The sequence below is a fragment of the Diceros bicornis genome, chromosome 17, assembly GCF_020826845.1.
Source record: "Diceros bicornis minor isolate mBicDic1 chromosome 17, mDicBic1.mat.cur, whole genome shotgun sequence".
Taxonomy (NCBI): domain Eukaryota; kingdom Metazoa; phylum Chordata; class Mammalia; order Perissodactyla; family Rhinocerotidae; genus Diceros; species Diceros bicornis.
This window is the reverse complement of record NC_080756.1, coordinates 40418348-40439616: the sequence shown is the minus strand read 5'-3', so window position 1 is coordinate 40439616 and position 21269 is coordinate 40418348. Positions and strand designations below refer to the sequence as shown.

Genomic DNA, 21269 nt, shown 5'->3' with positions numbered 1-21269 from the left:
GGCCAATATAAAGCAGACACTTGATATCTGTCCAATCAATCTGATCATTCCAATATGCCAAAGCAGATAAATCAGATAATTGAATCAGACAGCAACATCTGATCTACAATAATCAAAGGATTTGACAATCAGAGCCAAATAATTACTTCACTTTGAGTTATGTAGCCTCAACCCAAATGCCATGCACAGGAGGACCTGTGCTGAACAGCAACACACTCGGGCGGGACTAAGCAGTCTGAGGAACATGGTTACCCTCGTGATGATCCTTTTAAAGATAACTAGAGTGAATAGGTAAAGGTAGGCTTACAGGGTCATAAGATTTACTGACCTAGTGGAGATGAACTGTAAAGAGATATATCCATATAAGGGCCATTCTTTCTGTACTTGCAATGTCAGGTAGATTTTCATCTATTCGTTCAGAAACATTTAGCAAGCACCAACTCTAAGTGAGACATTAGAATACATATATGAACAAGATATAACCTCTGCTCTTGAGGAGCCCACTGTTTAGTGAAGGAAGTAAATATGATATTAACAAGCAAGGATGGTGCAACACAGAAACTAGTTATAATGGCACTACGCACAAAATGCTACATGAACATAAAGGAAAGGGATGATTTCCACTGACCAGAGGTTCAAGATGGCAGGTGAAGAGTGGGGAGAGAAGGATTAAACAAGGATTCACAGAGGATTGGGAAGATGGTCTGAGTGAGGTTTTAGGGGATGAGCTGAATTTTTCAGGTGGACAAGGGAGGACAAAGCATTAGTGAGAACAAACATGAGCAAAGGCACAGAAACAAGAAAACTCAATACGTTCAGGGGCTCGAGACAGGGTCCTCTCCGTAGAAGACTGTGGTGATGGAGAGATTGGAGGTGGGGCCAGCTGGACCAAAGCCAGTGGACTACATTGGAGATGAACATCAAACACTTCATTGCGACAAAGTGCTTTGTCTGGGACTCTTCTTACTTTAGTTTTGGGATATTGTTTCAGATACACTCTTAAAGAGTTTGTAAATGGAGTTGGCAACAGTCTGAAGCAGCAGTGAGAGGGGAGGGGTGGAAATGCAGCGAACATTCTTTCTGTGTGTTTCTATTTGGCAAGAAACTTTCTGTTTTCCTAATGGAAACTTTGACACACTCAGTCTGTATCTTTTCATCCACATCCAGCTCATCTTCTGAACATTCTTAGACCTTTATTCTGTCAGACCAAAAAAAAAAAAAAAATAGGAAAGGTCACAGAAATCTCAGTCTAATTTAACTGTGATACTTTCGTGGTAAACTTCTTGAGGGAGTTCACTGCGACGTGGTGGAGTACAACACGAACCCTGAGTGCTGGGGAGGAAAGGCAGCCTAATCAGTAAATACTAACTTTGCAAAAGAGCTGAAGACTCTGGGGACTCTGGGTAGCTTGAAAGAAAGGAAGAAATGGATGGAAAAGAATATGTTTGATTCCTGACCACAAGTACCAAACATAAAGATGCTAGAATTTTATTTGTGATAGCAGGACCCTCCCCATATTTTAAGACTTTCTTTGATTTAAAACTTCTGATATTTGTAGTAATTAATATTTACTTTAAAAATGAACACTGGAAGACCTAAATCTGGACGAGTATGATGCAGGTCCTTTTTTATAAAAGTTGGGCTGTCCTTAGTTTCTTCCAATCATAACTCAAGACTTGAAGGTTAACACATAATATTTTGTTCTTCTTCCAGCTACCTAGAATTTTCCTGATGTAAAATTAGGAAGAGTCATGCTAAATTCTGCTCATGTGCCTAGTGAAGAATGTAAATGAGAAATCTAAACCTGGATTCTTGGTCAAACTTCTCTTTCTTTCATTCTAAACTGTCCTCATTTCCTTCAAGATGCTTTACCTGATTCTAGCCCTCATCACTCTCAGAAAATGACCTCATCTTGTTCTTCAGAGAGAAAATAGAGACTATTATATGTTGAGCCCATCAATTTCCTGCTATCCCACCTACCAGCTTGCTTGAATCAATGTCGGTAAACAGAATAATAACCCAAGCTTTTGACGAAGTCACTGCTGGCCCCCCACCTGCCATATTATCCTATCTATTTTCTTTGTGGTATTTATCTGGAAATGAAAGGCCATGGCTTTGTAGTCTTTCTATAGCCACAGCAAGACTAGTACCTAGCATATGTTCAATACTCCAATAAATTAACTTGAAAAGACTTGTTTGGTGAAAAATGTAATCTTTAATATGGTGCACTCATGAGTGCAACTGGTCATTGACGGCTACTATTAAATATAAATTTTGTCTTAAATCTACATTCAACGTCAATAAATAGTTTTGCCATCTCCAATAAAAGCCATGGCACACTCTGATGGGAAAACACACCACTGCAGAAAGTATGAATGCTTCATTATGAAACCTAAGTAGATTTATGTAGAAATTGTGTGATACGGGTTATGGATGGTTGTATCTTTATATTCTACTTTTTGACTCAATTATATATATATATAAAATAATATAAATATTTCTTAGGTTAGAAAAATCTCTGATTGAAATTAATACATATTTGCATTTAGGGTTGCAGAAAGACATAATACTTTAAGACGTCAATTTTCTAGATTAAGTGAAATATTCAAGGATGCCACCTTCTTTTCTGATTTTACTTGAACAGGGAAAACAGGACTAGGTAATTTTTTGAGAGTTAAGTAAACGCTGCTAATCAAAGCTTGGGTTATTACCCTATTTACCAACATTGAAGAAAACTGATTAAATCCTAAAATAACTTTGGTATAATAATATTTCTTTTATTATTATTCATACATTTATTTTAACTTATTTATTGGGTGCTTCTTGGCGAAGCACTGTGGTTAATGCTTTACATGCATCATATCAATTAGTCCAAAGATCCTTAGAAACAAAACCAGTTTCCCCATTTCACAGATGAGGAAACTGAAGCTAGGGAACTTAAAAGCCTGGTCGAAATCACAGAGCTAGTATCTTTCCAACATGGTGCTTCATTCTTTCTTTATTCTTGTTAAAATTTCAGATGACTAAACTCTAACTCTGATCATTTATTGCCACATTTTTCTTACCTCTAGTTTAGAACACATAGTGGGCATCCAAAAATGATAGCAATTATCAGTGATTTGTAGATCAATATTTGTTGATGATGTAATTGCCTAACCAACAAAATGAAAACATGTTTACTCACCTAAATGCCCGAATGGTGGTGAGTCCTTCAGCTGTTTCTGAGAAGTGGCAAAGCAGAGGGAGCTGGGTGGTATCATCAAGTTCCTGGAGGTCCCTAGGACGGAGAGAAGTGCAAAAGTAAACTTCACATGCATTCAGACTCAAAGACTGCTGTGTTCATTCTAAATTAAGGTTATTCTTTGTCATTGCAACCATTTTCCTCTAGCGTCCAATGAACAAAAACTTCAACAGCTTACAATCTAAAGAGGAAGAGAAAGATGGGTACATAATGAATATGGGTCCATGCTGAATATCATGTGGTTGTTCAAAAACATCAGCTTTGTTAACAGGTGAAGTAAATTGCTATGGGGACACAGAGGAACGAGTAATTAATTCATATGTAGGAGATGGGTAATATTTTCTTTGAGAAGGTGGAATTTAGGCCAAAGCTTAAGCATGAGGAGGGCTTCAGCCAAACAGACAAAAAGAAGTGCATTCCCACTAAGGGAACAAAAAGAGCAAGCACAGAGGACTAAAGAACCTGGTAAGTCCAGTCTGGCTGGTGCTCAGAATCCTTTGGGGATGTTGCAGCGGGAAAAGGCTGTATAAAGGATGGGTGGGACCAGACTGTGGAGGATCCGTTGGGCTGGAAAAAAATCACTGAAGACTAGAAAGAAAATGATCAGAGGTGTGCTTAAGCAATGTAACTTGGGAGACAGTGTAAAGGATGAAAGAGAATGGGTGAGTTACGGTAGTCGATATAAGAGATTTTTTTTAAAACGCTGAATTAGTGTGATGCCGGTGAGATTTAAATAGGGGGAAGATTATGAGATAGTTTCCTAGAAGTAGCCTTCTAAACTGCTACAATCAATTAGTTGTAGCAGGGTGAATAAGAGAGAAGAGGCAAATATGGCTTGGTTGTTGCTTAGCATATTTGAAAAATGACTGTGCCTTTTACCAAGGTGAGAGACACCAAACAAAGAGTTTTAAAGAGAAAGACAATGAATTTGGCTTTGTCCACAAGATGACTGAATCCCTGCCTTAATGGAACTTCTGTTCACAGGTCCTCCAAGGAAATATATATAAAGTGTTCAATGAATATTTGGTGAAAAAATGCCTGAATCTGACCCTTCTCATAAAGATGCACACTCATGACAACTTTTCTTTAAACCATAAGCTAACATTTCTAGAAGAGAAGCCAAGAGTTATATCACATATTTCAAAACATTCCCTTTTTTTTTCTCTTCGGTCTTTTTTTCTGCACTTCTCTAGGTCTTTGGGGTTGAGGGCATTAGAGAAGTAGCATTGACATTCACTGGCCAGAGTCAACTGAACTGATTACACTGTTACATGATCTTCAACCAGGAACTTAGTCCGTTCTTGGCTGCCTGTGTAGTTCCACAAACAAATGCAAAGTCTTTTTCGAATTTCTAAAATTGATTTGCTCACTTTAGAGACTGTAGATGAGGGGAGGGAAAGAGAGAGGGGAGGTGGAGAGTGAATACGAAGGAATGAGAATAGTCTGCTATTTTTAAACATAAAACTAAGTGGCTATTTGTAAATCTGACACAAGCAACAGGTGGTCACTCCATTGAGGTTTGTAGTGAAAGGAAAAAGTTAGGAAGGAGGAAGCTTTGTTTATACGACTGTATTTTATGAAACTAAAAAGGTTGAGGGTACAGCTGGATCTTGTATTCTTTTAAATAGGAAACACTTACTTACAGAGCTAACCACACATTAAATCTTTGATTTTCGATTTTCAAAATTTCATGGCATTTCCTGTAGCTCGTCCCTCGCTTTAATTCCCTTTGGTGTTTACAAATTAGTCTGTTAAGTTGCCTGAGTTTTTCAACATGGGTGAGTCTTGCAGAGCCTCAGCATTTAGAAGGGTCTTGTTGTCTGTGAGATTTAGTATCATGTGGTCATTTTTGCTAACTTTCAGAGCATTTCAAAGAATGGTTTATAATCTATTATCAATGTTAATTCTTTAAAAATGATCTCCCTTCCATATTTTAGTCACTTACTATAAATGCTACCAGGTTATTCTCACTTATAATGAACAGAATTCACAATTCAAATTTATAATGGACTAGGAATATTTGCCCAGCCTTTGCACTCAATCTGTATTGCTAAGGGGCAAAGAAAGGCCCAAGTGAGTAAGTGATTGAAATAAGACACAACTGTTTGATACTAGTGGAGAGAAGACAAGGATAGATTTGGAAACAGCCAGCAGAAATGAAATAACTGAACTTTTTTGCCCCTCTAGCAAGCAGCATCAGCAATAATACCAGAAGAAATGTAAGAATGAATTTGATGGCTAGCCTCTCGCTTTTGGTCTAAATTTGCTACAAGGAAGGGGATGAGACTGGGGAGAAAAAATATACTCTAGATTTTATATAGATCCCTAATATTCAAAGGACCCTAATTCATAGCCCTGAGGGAGAAACAATTATATTTTTTAAATTCAGAAACGCTGTATGATATATTCAGAGGTTCCCAACTATAATCTTGCCTTTTCTTGTTGGCTTCCCCAATTTTTCTTCCTCTTCCCTACATTCAAGTCCTATTAAATATTTTCAGTTTACTGAATAAACTCAATATCTGCCTTCCTATTCCAGCACTTAATCCACAGATAAGGGTTACTTTATATATGTCTTATCTCCCCAAGAGATTGTGAGTTTCTTGAGAACAGGTTCTTGTCATGTTGATTTCATCATTTGCCACATGGCTTACCCAATTATTTGCAACACAGTAAATGCTTAATAAGTGCTGTTGAAATAAAGTAATTATGCAATGATACAAAATTTACTGTACCGTTTATAGCAGGGCTTCAAAGTTAAACTGGAAATTTCAAAACAACTGGTACTATATTTCATTTAACTATTCAACATCTCAGCAAATGTTAAATCGTATATTAACAGAAGAATTTAAAATTCATGGCTATCTTTTATTTATTTGGCTGGATACTCAGGTGCATGTTAAATGATCCAATCTGAAAATTTCCAATCTGTCAAAATTACAGCACTGCTATCAGACATTCAATATTATCTACTTTTATAGGCAGCACTCTAATTTGTCTCTTTAATCTTTTTTACTTCTACTAATTTTTTTTTTTTTTTTTTTTTTTTTTTGTGAGGAGATCAGCCCTGAGCTAACATCCGCCAATCCTCCTCTTTTTTTGCTGAGGAAGACGGCCCTGGGCTAACATCGGTGCCTATCTTCCTCCACTTTATATGGGACGCCGCCACAGCATGGCTCACCAAGCAGTACTTCGGTGCGCGCCCGGGATCCGAACCAGCGAACCCCGGGCCGCCGCAGCGGAGCGCGCGCACTTAACCGCTTGCGCCACCGGGCCGGCCCCTACTTCTACTAATTTTTTACAGAATGTATTTTAAGCATTTGAAAATATTTTACTATTTTTTTCCACTTGTGGAATCTAATGATATTAAATCACTTATCCTTTGGGACTATGTTTGATTTCGTAAGTTTTCTGTCAATGTCATGTTCAGAAAAAGGACCATGGGATGAAAAATTTGGCAGTCTGTAAACTCACAACTCAATAGATCAATCTACATGTTACCATATGTCCAGGGCTATGCAAGGCTCAGACAACCAATTACGGAAACAATTATAATAGATCTCCAAATGAAACATAATATCAGGATAAGTTTCATCATGTTAAAAATAGGTTGCATTTCCAAATTCCACACCTTATCTTGAAAAACACTACAGCAAATGTGGATCACAGTAAATCAAATATACAGGCTTTTAAAGATGAACAGAACACTGTTTTACTTACTTAGAGGCCACTCGGAAGTATTTCTGGATAAAATAAAAGGCGACCCCAAGAGGCACAAGAGCAACCAGGAACACAGGGGTAGCATAAGAAATCATGCCAATGGCAGACAGGCAGAGCAGTGTTGAGCGAGTTAGAGATTCCAAAGTTGGAGGGATGTGCTATTAGGAAGGTAGTTTGAAAGGAAAATATTTTAGCTGAAATAAAACATTGGATGCAATGCAACAAAATATTCATTTTTATATCCATGTTACGTTATACAGTTACATAAGTAGTAAATAAACATTTTCATTGTAAGCAATTCTTCACTCCTCCAACTTCACTCACTTCCCATAGTTTAGTATATTTATCCTTCTGTCTATCTACCTATTTATCGTTTGTCAGTTATCTACCTATCTACCTATTTATCTTGGGGATTTTATATAAATGGCACTATACTATAAATCTTATTTGTCCATGTGCTTCTTTTATTTTATTGAACAAGATAGACTGTAAATCTTCTCATGTCACTATGTATAAATTTATTTCTTTTTAATGGCTGCATAGTGTTAAAAAAATATTTAGCTATTCCTCTACTGTAAGACATTTAAATTAATTTTCTGTAATTGCTTACTCATATCCTTTATGTATTTTTGATTGGCTTATTTATCTTTCTTATTGATTTTTATATGCTCTTTATATATTATGGATGTTTATTCTCTTTCTTTACATATGTTGACAGTTTTTTTCTCAGTTAATCTTATTATATTTTAAATTTGTCTTTGATGCTTTTAGCTCAATAGAAGTTTAAAATTTTATATAGTCATTTCTGTTGGCCTTTTCCCTTATTGTTTTCTGGGTTTTGTGTCTTAGAAAGACCTTTCCCACCTCAAATTCTATAATTACTCTCCTACATTTTATTTTATAGTTTTATGTTTTTATATGGCCATCTTTATTCTACATGTATTTGCTTTTTATTTTATAGATAGGTGATTGTCCCAACATCCTTTATTGAAAAGATGATCCTTTTCTTACTGATTCAAGATACCATATTTATCCTGCTAAATCTTTATATATGCTGGTGTTTATGAATTCTCCATTTTGTTCTTTTGATCTGCTTGTTTTCTGTGATGACCAGAGTGTTTTAATTTTATAGTATTTTTTTGGTATCTGATAGGGAAATTGTCTCTATATATACAGGATTTTTATGATTTCCAGGATTATTGGATCTCTTTTCTTCATATTAGATTTATTTCTATTTTTATAGTTTTTGTTATTATGAATGGAATTTATTTTTCACTTACTTTTTTGATTGGTGTAGAGAAAGTCACTGAATTTTATATCATATGTCTTCTGCAGATACTCTGCTGAACTTTCTAATTGGTTCTTTACTTTACTAATTGTTTTGGACTCTCTAGGAAGCAATCATATCATCTTCAAATTAAGGACTGTTTTGCCTCTTCTTTCCCAATATGTATTCCTTTGAAGCGTTTTAGGTGCAGTATGATCTGACACCAATGCCATGAAAACATCACCATTTTTCAGCATATGTTTAGTCAGCTGCATGCATCAAGCATTCTTTTTCTAAACTGAGAGTAATTTAGGTGTTCCTAAGGCCACACTGGAAAATCAGAAAAGGCACGGGCTGCAGCTGATGGATTCTCTTCTCAATCATCCTAAGGGGTTTGTTCTTGGAGTGATCCAATTTCAAAGTTTGAGGTCTTTAATTTCAGGACAAACTTTTAGAGGCCTAGGGATCTAAGACTAAACTGGGCATCCTTGAAATAGTCCCTAAAATACCACACCATCTAAAGCTTCTCTCATTCAGGATCCAATCTAATAAAAGCAAAAGACATCTAAGACAGCTTGGCATTCCATCCTTTACTTCTGGGAGACACTCTGCATCAATACTAAACTTTTAAGAACTTGATTGTGAATCGAGATGCAACATTGATCAAAATCATTCCTTTTTATAATAAAAAAATTTAAATTCTATTCTTTGCTATTTATCTTTATTTCATGATTCTCTAAGTTCTTCTTCTCTAAGTATCTTCTTCTATATGCATAAATTATTTTGAATTAAGATCTTCCATTATGATTTTATTCTAGAAATCATTTATGCATATAATATTGACAGGAACGCAAAGAGGCTTTCATTTAAGCTTTAGAAATCCTCTATTACTAACAGGAATCATGGTTTATCTTAAAATGCTATTTAGTTTACACTGAGAAATTTATTTTTGAACTTGGATGTAACTCAGGGCACTCACCTGATCAATGATATTTGTATCAGCTGAAAAGCGATTGAGAATCAGTCCCAAGGGTGTGGTATCAAAGAATCTAGACAATAAACAGATTGGAATGTATGATAATAGTGAAGTATTTGGAACCTGAGCTCCGCTAATGGACATCCTGGAGTCATGAAAATGAGAAGGTCTCTATTCAACTGCTCAAGGACTGAATAAAATCTTTAAAATTTCACATAAATTTTAAAATGCATGTTTTTGTGATTTGTGTATGGGAGTAAGAAATAACTACTTTTTTTACCTTATTGGTCCAAGAATTATCTTATTGAGGAGATTGTGGTGAAGATTTTTGGCAGCTGTGAGACCCATCCATTCTACAGTGAGAGATGTAACCAGGCAGAGGAAAATACCTGCTCCACAAAGTATGCTAAATCCAGCCACATAGTAGGTCTAAAAGCAACCAACACAAAAGCACATATGAAATTAGCAGTTGAGTTTTTTCTTACTAGAACACCAAATATCAGAGTCAGTCGATACTGAAACTACATTATCTTGCGTCAATTTAGGAAGTTGAAGGAGTGTAGTTTTTGGAGAGTTTTTGAAGGAGTTCAGGATCCCCACCATAAAATCCTATGGCCAAGTCCCTGCTTGTTTCCTTCACTCTCTTTCAAGTTTTGCCTGAGGGCAGATGAAGCGTTAGAGTCTGTTTTCAGGTTTGAAATATGCTTGGCTTTCTACATTGTAGAGCTCATTCTTCTTATCCCTAATCTCAGAATGATCAGCTAATACACTGGTATAAGTAGTTAAAATCAAAAACCATCAGAACAACAACAAAAGTCCTATGTGTATGTTATACACACACACACACACACACACACACATCATATGTATATAACTCCCTTGAATCCAAATCTAAACATTATCTTTAAATGTTTCTTATGATAAGCTTTAAAAAATAAAAGTGGTAATAATAGATTCCATTTTGACAGTTTATTCTATTTCAGGTCCTGTTCTAATTAACTCATCGAATCGTTACAAAAGTCCTATGACATTTGAGCTATTAGTATCTAACTAGATAAAAGGGTATCACTGTTAATCTCAACAGTTCTTTGATGATTTAAAAACAGAACCCACTGTACCTGATCAGTTTTTCCAGTGTTGTTTATACTGTACTCTGATGTCCATGTGGCCAGCCAGTAGTCTATAGCTACAATGACTGAATGCTTCAAAAGCTTAGAGAAAATCATTAGGAAGAGCAAGAAGAATCCTCCAGAAGTGAGGTACCGCCAACAGGTTTTCCACGGCATTTTAGTCCTGAGCCTCATTACAGTGGACATGTTATCATCCTCATCTTCCTCCTCCTCTTCCTCTGCATACAAACACTTATTTAAGCTTCAGACAAGCAACAGGTAGAATGAATTTGTATTAGCTCACAAAAAAGCATATAAAAATCTCCCTCAAATTTATAGAAATACAAGCATTAGTCTTAGAAATTTTAAATGCTTTTAGCAGGGAAAAACCTTGTTAAAAAATAGGTAGAAAATGAACAAACGAATGAATGAATGGAAAAATAAACATAAAAGCTATGTCTGAATGAGATAACTGGCTGACTTATTACATGTCAAATTGACTAGAAGTATACGCTAGAAGTTTACTAAGTTATTGAAGGAATTGTTTTGCCAATAAAACCACATGCCTGGCTTGCAAACATTTTTAATTTTTTGAACTCTAAATTTCTGAATTTGTAAAACCGCCAGGAGGAAATAGGCTCTGAAATTTATGCATAGCCCAAGAGGGCATAATCCACGCTCTCTACGGCCCATTTTAGATGTGGTCATGGAGGAGCGTGGGCAAGGAAAAACCTTCCAGAAGGCAAAGCCAGAGGACAGAGGATGATGGACAGGGAGCTCCTCTCAGATGTTTAAACCATCTGGAAACTCCAAAATGGCTATCCTAAGAACATACTCCATTACGAGGACAGGGAATTTTGGCATTTTCTGACCAGCAAAATTTGCTCATTAGTATGGTCGGTGACTGTAGTGCATTTCCCATCCTTTCCTTTTCCAAAGGCAGTTTATATTCCAGTTCCAAAGGCAGTATATTGTATATTGTATGTTGAGCAGGTTGTGGGTAGGAAGGATAGATAACTTGTCTTCGGTTTACAGGTTATCAGACCACAGAGATCTAAATATGGATACAATGGGAAGACTGGGCCACCACCAAGGATCCTAATATTTGAGCTGAATGCAGTAAATGAGCAGGTCTCAGATAATCTCTCCTTTGGTAAGAGTGGGTTCAAGGTGTGAGAAGGACATGATTTGAAATCTGCATGATCAAAACTGCTAGCTGTCTTCCCAATGTCCATTCTCTGTTTCCATATTAATTGAAATTTCAACTTGCGTGTGGTTGCCTTGCTAAAGACAACGTTTCTTCACTTTCCCAGTACCTAATCTGTCCATGGGATGAACTGGCCGGTGATAAGTAGTAGAAATAATATGTGTAGCTACTTTTCTTCTTCCCTTCCCAGAGGCTTGAACAGACGTACTGATAGGACTAGGAGCAGCAACCTGGTAGATGATATGTACCGTACTGGGCTCTTTCACATACATTACCTCATTTTACTCTGTAAGGAAAGTATTATTATCCTTTTTTTTGGTGAAGAAGGTTAGCCCTGAGCTAACATTTGTTGCCAGTCCTCCTCTTTTTGTTGAGGAAGATTGGCCCTGGGCTGATATCTGTTCCCATCTTTGTCTACTTTATATGTGGGATGCTGCCACAGGGTGGCTTGATAAGTGGTGCATAGGTTGTAGGTGGGCGCCCGGGATCCAAACCCACAAATCCCGGGCCGCCAAAGCGGACAGCGCGAACTTAATCACGATGCCACTGGGCCAGCCACTATTATCTTATTTTGTACCTGAGAAAATGGATTAATACAGCAAGCCCAAGGCAGAGTCAGCATCTCAAGTGGTATACTCACCACTGGAACAGTGGAGAGAGTAATTGGGCATAAATCCAGTTTTAGAGTGCATTAGAAATAATTGGTGTAGAATTCTAGAAGCTGATGTCTGTTGACAGTATCAAATATTTTTTAAAAAACATTTTTAACTGTAAGAAATTGAAGTGCACAATTCATTCATTAATTTACTTAGTGAGTATTTGTTGAAACACTGAATAGTTATCATCTGAAACATAAAGGTAGCACATTTTGGTGTTCTATGGCTTGAAATTATAATTTTCTCTGTTTCTATTAATTGGCTTGTAGAAATGCAACCTTAAGCAAAATAGGAAATATGAAGTGTATATAAAATATGAAGTCTAGGAAAAATGAAGTGTAGTGCATCCACTCTAGAGACTTAAGTGTGATTTATCTTACAAACTTCTTGGCAACAAATGCCAAGGCAATGTAATTATTTCATCTCATTCCTCGAATCCCCAGTAAATCCTTTTTCCCCACTATACCTTACTAGATACCGAAAATTGAACCAAATGGCTTTCTAATTCTCTTAACCTTCATTGCTATATTGTCATGAAAACTCCATGAGGACCGGGCCGGCCCGGTGGCTTAGCGGTTAAGTGCGCGTGCTCTGCTACTGGGGGCCCGGGTTCGGATCCCGGGCGCACACCGATGCACCACTTCTCCAGCCACGCTGAGGCTGCGTCCCACATACAGCAACTAGAAGGATGTGCAACTATGACATACAACTATCTACTGGGGCTTTGGGGAAGAAAAAAAAGGAGGAGGATTGGCAATAGATGTTAGCTCAGAGCCGGTCTTCCTCAGCAAAAAGAGGAGGATTAGCACGGATGTTAGCTCAGGGCTGATTTCCCTCACCAAAAAAAAAAAAAAAAAAAAAAACTCCATGAGGACTTAATGAATGATTCAAGTATAAATATTTCAAAACAGTATTTTCTCCATATCCCCCATTTATTGCTTATTTCTGAAGGATTGACATTTTATTAATAACTTCATTTTCTCATTATACTAGACCTTTCCAATTGATCTGAACAGGAGTACAGATCTATTTACAAACTACTGCCTTTCCTTTCAGCTCTCTCTCACACACAGCACAAATATACTAAAACAAACTATGGGAAACCTCTCAAGACGCCTGTTGACTGATTACACACACCTTTCTTTCACTCCTGTTCTTTTCATTTTCAATATTATGTATTTGATTTGGTCTCTTTTCCCCCTGCAAAGTGGCTTGTCATTCCTCACTGGCACACTCCAACATCAATTGCCAAGGTAAAACCCTCACATCCTATTACCTGTTTGAATGTTTCAGATACAAGAAAAAGACCTACCTTCGTCTTCATCCTCCAGTTGGGCTTTAGCCTCTCTTGAGTACATGGCTCTTCGGAGAGTTTTCCTCTCTAAAGTTGTTTGGTCAGCTTCCATATCCTATAGCAAACATTGTGCTATCATTCAAGAAGCTCACAGCCACAGGAAGGTTCTGGCTTACCTATCAGTGACCCACACGTACCAATCTTTATTTACCTTTACCAGTCGCAGGTTCTCTGCTCACTCTAGAAATCCACAGCTCCTGTCATAGAAGCAGTTTGGGGGTGATGCCTGACGTTTGTAGGAAGTGCTTCAGAGCTCAGAGGTGTAGGGCAGTAAAGCCAGGAAAAGTAGTAACAAATGATGGAGATGACCCCAGGGGTGGGGGACATCTCTAGCTCCACCACTGCTCCTTGTTTTATTTTTTACGTCATTTTATTCAGATACTCTCTGTCATTTCTCTAACTAAAGATTTATTTATGTTATTAAATACCTCACTTTAAAAATGCACATAATTCTAGACTGGTCGAAGTGCTAAGTCATCCACTATTATTATGAATTATTAAATCAGAATGAGTGTCTTTAGCATTTCACTGAGGGAGCTGCACAAAAGAAAGGGACTTCAACAGGAATTGAAGGAAAGTAAGTAATTTTGAAGCAAATGGGAAATGAGGGTACCTAGGTGCCTAGCAGTTTAGGAGAAAGCCCTAGGATGGGGAAATGAGAAGAAAGAGAAGATAAAGGTGCCAAAAACAAACTTTGCAAATTTTTAACGGTTGCTCCAGACTTGTCTTGTGCTCAAGAAAGGGAGAAGCGTTTGCCTCTCTCCTCTGCTTCCAACACCCCGCCCCCTTGGCTTCAGAACTGGAGTAGCAGTATCAGTTCAGTTACATTGTGAGTTAAATCAGCCTCTGCAGGACACTCTGGGAAACTAACCCTATCTCTGTTTCTGCGGGGAAATGCATTCTGAGTTCCAAACAACTGACCCACAAACTTTTGGAATCTATGGTAAATGGAGGCCTTCCTGTATATGCTGATACAGAAAAAAAAAAAAAAAAATCACTGTTTGTTACATCAATAAACCATTAAACTGTTGGTGATCAGTCTCTAGGTAGTGATCTTGTTTTTTTTTTTCCGTTGGCCTCATACAACATGTGTGATTTAGGAGACTTGCTATTCTAGAAGGCTCTATTGCTTCCAGATTCTTGGTTAAAAAAAAGAGTAAAAGCGAAAGTGCCTTTTGAGTAGTATTTTTTCAGAGACAATTTCACATTAGCTTTTAATTGTGCCTAATGTTATATAGACCAACACTTGGACATGAGATTCGAGAAAACACAGAATTAAAGAGGATCCCTATCCTCTGTGTATTGCGTAATGGAATGAAATGAACCTGCACATTGACAAATAGAAGATTTGGTTCTTGTTCAACTCTCCACGCTATGTGAGCAAAAGACTTAAAAAAAAATACTTAAAGTCACATTTTTTTATGAGTAAAGCTCACATTAAGTTGAAAGGTTAAATATTTTAAATTGTGTTGCTATTTGGACTAAGTAAATACAAATTTGGTTTCATTTATCCAGTAAATATTTACTGAATGCCTGTTACGGGTCGGGTCAAAGTGAAGGCTGGGAGCTGGGGAGGAAACATCAAACGATGCTATTATTGTGCTTAATAACATTATGAAGATAATGCTGGATGCCATCCAAGCTAGAACTTTTAATAATACTTACTTAAAGTTAAGTTAAAGTTAATGTAACTGGTAAAAAGGTTATCTCCTTCTCCTCCTTGTAGCTTTCATTTTCATCCTTTTAACATATTCTTTCCTGTTTACCCCTTAACCCTTAACCCAACAGTTCTGTCTAAAGCCCTGACGCAGGATGTTTTGTGAGTCCTTTAGCTTCACCTTCCTTCTCCACTTCCTTGATCTGTTCTGGCTCTAGGTCAGCCTTTTTCAACCTCGGCACTATTGACATTTTGGGCCAGAAAACTCTTTGTTGTGGGGGCTGCCCTGTGCATTGTAGGATGTTTAGCAGCATCCCTGTCTTCTACTCACTAGATGCCACTAGCACTTGCCCTCCAGTTGTGATAACCAAAAATGTCTCTAGATGTTGCCAAACATCCCCTAGAAGGCAAAATCAGCCCTGATTGAGAACCAGTGCTCTAGGAAAACACCGATCCTGCCATATAACAAATTAAACAAGAAGCTGTTTCTACAAAAACTTCCCCAAAGTGTTCTAGTGGCCTTGTCCCCACAGTGTGACTCTCTCTGGCTTCAGATGAATTCAGGGTGCTTGCCCTTTCCTAGGTGGCAGTAACCTCCCTCCATCCTAAGATTCTGGGCAGGTGCATGGTTCATTCTGGCTTCTACTGGCCACCATTCCACCTCACAATAGGATTCGTCCTGTCCACATCCTAACTTGCTCCATATCTCCTTCAGCTGATTTATAACCCTGTAATGTGTCTTTAATTATAGAGCTATGCTATCTCAAGTGATCACTTCATTTCTAAATACAACTTAATGGACTTTCTTCCTGGCTTGATTAACAATCTGTACTACTATAAAATCAAGCCAACAGCTCTCTCTCTCTTTTTTTCTTCCAGATCTTCTTTCCAAAGTAAACCATAAATAGTCCCACTCCTTAAGCTTACATCATATTCTTTTGTCCCTGGCATCTAGATCACTGAAAAAAAATCTCATTTGGAGCCATCCCCAGTAGATTCATAATCAAGCTTCTCACAGTATAATTCCTAAGTGGGCACTTGCCGCTTGTACTTTGTAATTTTTTTTGACGTATATCCTCATTTCAGTGGTTCTGTGATTCGCGGTATTCTACTTAAAGATTGTTACATTTATCTTTTCGTCTTTGGGTGGTTTCCTTTTGAGATTTTTGGCAAATCCACACTAAGGAGTCCCAGGATTTGTCGGACTTTTTATCTTCCTCTCTCTATTGAAACATCTCTTTTTTTCCTTTATAAAATAATACATTTTAATTTCTTGATGTTTTCAGAAATTTGCTGATATAAACATTTTCATTTTATAATGCTCATTCCTGTCCAAGAGTACCAAATTTTTGACACTTCCTAGTCGCAACTCAAGAGAAAAGACTGAAAATTTACTAATTCAATTTACAATTCCACCTCTCAATCACAAGTTGTTCTTCTTTCTTTGTACTCAATCTGGTTTCCACCTCTGTTATTACCTGTTCAATGCTATATTTACATCATATATAACATTATACTAGAATTACACTGGATATGGACCTGGGTTTAAGTTCAGCTAGTACCACTTATTATATGTGTTATACACTTAGCCTCTCTGAGCCTCAATTTTCTCATCTGTAAAAGTGAGATCATATTTTCTTTGTTTATTTTTGGGGTTTTATGAGAATTAAATGAGATTGTGTAAAAGAGGCTTTGTGGGCTTTAAAAACTACACAATTGTAAAATTTTGTTATTTCCTTCTGATCACCTTCCTTCACCCTCAGCCCTATCCCACACATGCTTTACAACTTTATCCACAGCTCACAGGTCTTCTTTCTTTCTAAATCATCTTGGATTTTATTTTGCTCATGACCCTCCATTTGTAGTTGGTGAGTGAAAATACTCTCATATTACAGATGAGAAAAATAAGATATACATAATGAAAAATAAGATAAAATGAGGAAACACTATGCAAGTAGTTTAAGTTTTAAACATACATATAATTGCAATATGGTTCAAATTCAAAAAAAAATCCTCTAAATACTTGACAACACTTCATCCAAAAGATATCATTAGAATTTTATAATTTCAAACTAGCCTATTTATTAACGACATATAAATATACAATTATTTTGGATTTCAGATGAGGACCATTATATTATCAAATATTAAATGGTAATACTTCTTTAAAAGCACTTTTAGCAATTATACGGTATATTTCTGACTCTTCTGAACTGGATCCTGAGCTCTTCTGAAATATGAGAATTACCTTTTCCAATTCTTGATCTTGCCGATTCATAAGCGTTTTCCAGTGTTCATAAAGCTCAACATCTTTGGTTTGAATGTCTTTCAAAGTCCCTTCTCTTAGGACAGTTCCATCTTTCATGGCTATGATCTAAGGAAAGGACATATTAGCATAACTGTGACAAAAAGTCTTAATTGGCCACATGAATTAATTACCTTTACCTCAGAAAGTAACATCTCAATTTATTTATACGACTGCAATGTAAAAATTAATAGAACTTCTTTTAAACTCTTACCCAGTCAGCATGCGTTAGATACTGTAATTTGTGAGTCACAAGAACAAGTGTTCTCTTGTCATCTTGGAGAAATTTTAAAATCCCTTCCTGCATCAAGTGATCACTCAAGTGAATGTCCAGGGCAGAGAATGGATCATCCTACAACCAGTAAAACACAGAGATGATAAAAATTTTCTATATTCTTTATTGTAACTCAATTCCTCTAGAAAGCAGAAATACAAATAACTAAGGGCAAATTATCCCTCAAATCCAATTTATAATAAACAGACTGAATAACTTTACATTGTTGAAAAGAGATATTAAATTAAAAATGAAGCTTTTATTTTCTCTTTCACCTTAAAAATAATTTAGAAAGTAAATAACATTTGAAGTGGTTTGAATTCTAATATATAGTCTTCAAGTTCAAATACCAACATTACTCAACAACCTATAACAATAGACCAAAACAATGAAATGATAATTGGAGTAGTTGAATTTTAGATAATAAAAATAGGCATAGACTCCAGACCAAGATGGCAACATAGGAGGCTCCTGAATTTCCCTCCTGTCACAGATGCACTGAATATGTAGCTACACACCAAGCAATTCCCTCTGAAAGAAATCCAGAAACTAGTTAAGTGACTCCTACACATTGGGTGACAGAGAAAATACCCACATCAAAATAAGTAGGAGAGGCTGAAACACACTCTTGCCATAAACCACACCCTCAGCACAATGCCATACCATCAAGAGAGAATTCCCAACTCCCAGCATCTCCCTGAGGAGAAAAGGGTTTGACCCAACGTTTAGCACCTCAACTTTTAAGGCTGCCAACTGAGGGACTGGCCCCCAAATCACCTAGCTCTGAAAGTCAACAGGGTGTGTGTTCACTGAGTGCCATAGGACTACAACAAACAAACAAGCAGTTGTTAACAGACTTTACCACGGCTATTGCCCCAGAGCTCAGCACAGAGGTAGCAGGAAAAAAACAGCCATCTCCCAGTCTTTCCCTGAAGGAATTTGACTGTATACTTTATAAGCTGCTGCCTGAGGGTCCACCTTCTAATTAGCATGCATCTAGGTGCCGATCATGATCCTCTTCAGAGCCCAAAAAGCTGGTGGGTACTTCCTCCACCTTCTGCCTCCAGCTTGCTCCAACAATAAAACCAAGTCACCAGTATCTCCCCAGAAGGAGTTTCTCCACACATCTAGCGCCCCAACTTTTACAGCTGCCACCCAAACAACAGGCCCCCAAATCACCTGGCTCTGACAGCCAATGGGGCTTACATTTATGAGTCCCAACAGGACTACAGAAAACAAAGAAGCAGTTTTTAAATAGGTACAAGGGCATTCCCCATGGCTATGCCTCTAGGCTCAGCACAGAGGGAGCAGGCAAAAATGCTCATCTCCCAGTTTCTTGCTGGAAGGGGTTCAACTAGGAGATTCCCAGCTACTGCCTGAGGGTCCAGCTTATAATCAGCCTTCATCTAGGTAACGACCATGATCCTCCCCTTTGGGACACTGATGGTTTTGGCACACACTCAACTACTGGGAGCCACTAAGAACAAAGACAGCGACTTGGACAGTTACAAAGGTTTGAGAGGCAAGCAGGAGCTCAGGCCATCTGATTGATGAGGTTCATCTCCTACACAAGACAAGTCTAAAGACTGGGAGAGGTGGCTGTTTTATCTAACGTGCAAAAATCAACAGAGAGAGTGAAGGAAAATGAAGAAACAAAGGAATATGCTCCAAACAAAAGAACAAAATAAATCTCCAGAAATCAATCTTAATAAAATAGAGATAAGTGATTTACCCAAAAGCTCAAAATAACTGTCTTAAAGATGCTCACCAAGGTCAGGAAAGCAATGCAGAACAAAGCAAGAATTTCAACAGATAGAGAGAAAACATTAAGAAGTACCAAAAAGAATAATTGAGCTAAAGAATACAATAATTGAACTGAAAAATTCAAAGAGGTAGCTATACTTATATCAGACAAAATAGACGTTAAGTCAAAACCTGTAACAAGAGACAAAGAAGATCACTATATAATGATAAAGAGGTCAATTCATCCAGAAGATATAACAATTATAAATATTTATACACTCAACGTCAGAGCACCTAAATATATAAAGCAGGTATTAACAGATCTGAAGGGAGAAATAAACAGCAAAAAAATAATCCATAGGGGATCTTTAATACTCCACTTTCAACAATAGGTAGATCATCCAGATAAAAAATCAGTAATAAGGTAACAATGGACTTAAATTTCATGTTAGATCAGATGAACCTAAAAGACATATACACAACATTTCATCCAACAGCAGCAGAACACACATTCTTCTCAACTGCACATAGAACATTCTCTAAGAGATATCATATGTTAGACCACAAAACAAGTCTTAATAAATTTAAGGTGACTGAAATCACATCAGGTATCTTTTCTGACCACAATGATATGAAACCAGAAATCAATTACAAGAAGAAAACTGGAAAATTCACAAATATGTAGAGATTAGACAACATGCTATGGAGCAAACAATGGGTCAGAGAAGAAATCAAAAGAGAAATCCAAAAATATCTTGTGACAAATGTAAATGAAACACAACATATCAAAAGAAGTTCTTAGAGAAGTTTCTAGCAATAAATGTCTAAATTAAGAAAAAAGAAAGATCTCAAAGAAACAATTCAACTTTAAACCTCAAGGAACAGAAAAAGAAGAAGAAACTAAGCTCAAAATTTGTAGAAGGAAGAGAATAACAAAGATCAGAGTGGAAATAAATGAAATACAGACTAAAAATACAACAGAAAAGATCAATAAAACTAGGAGCTGGTTTTTTGCAAAGAGAAACAAAATAGACAAACCTTTAGCTAGACTCACCAAGAACAAAAAAAGAGAGGACTCAAATAAATAAAATTATAAATGAAAGAGGAGAAATTACAACTGATTCCACACAAATACAAAAGATCATGAGACTACTATAAAAAATTATACACCAACAAACTGGACAGCCTAGAAGAAATGAGTAAATTCCTAAAAACAGACAACCTACCAAGACTGAATAATGAAGAAATAGAAAATCTGAACAGACTCATGACTAGTAAGGAGATTGAATCAGTAGTCAAAAACCTCCCAACAAAAGTCAGGAAAGCACCAGATGGCTTCACTAGTGAATTCTACCAAACATTTAAAGACCTAATACCCATCCTTCTGAAACTCTTCCAAAAAATAGAAGAGAAGGGAATACTTGCAAACTCGTTTTACAAGGCCAGCAGTACCCTGATATCAAAACCAGCTAAAGACACTACAAGAAAAAAAAATTACAGGCCAATATCCCTGATGAACATAGATTCAAAAATCCTCAACAAAATATTAGCAAACCAAATTCAACAAATACATTAAAAGGATCATACACCATGATCAAGTGGGATTCATCCCAGGAATACAAGGATGGTTCAACAACTGCAAATCAGTCCACGTGATATACCACATTAACAAAATGAAGGATAAAATCATACAAGCATCTCAATAGATGTAGAAAAAGCATCTGACAAAATTCAACATCCATTCATGATAAAAACTCTCA

General features: G+C 36.9%; 1 protein-coding gene across 1 annotated transcript in view; it reads right to left on the bottom strand.

Moving 5' to 3' along the window:
* Positions 1–21269, bottom strand: part of ABCC9 (ATP binding cassette subfamily C member 9) — a 120092-nt gene that overhangs the window by 26612 nt on the left and 72211 nt on the right. Inside the window, exons 23-30 of the mRNA XM_058558664.1 lie at positions 17707–17844; positions 17436–17561; positions 13489–13585; positions 10323–10552; positions 9485–9633; positions 9208–9277; positions 6962–7119; positions 3185–3277 (exon numbers count right to left, since the gene is read on the bottom strand). Of these exons, the coding sequence (XP_058414647.1) occupies positions 3185–3277; positions 6962–7119; positions 9208–9277; positions 9485–9633; positions 10323–10552; positions 13489–13585; positions 17436–17561; positions 17707–17844 (1061 nt within the window). The remainder of the gene's footprint in view (positions 1–3184; positions 3278–6961; positions 7120–9207; positions 9278–9484; positions 9634–10322; positions 10553–13488; positions 13586–17435; positions 17562–17706; positions 17845–21269) is intronic.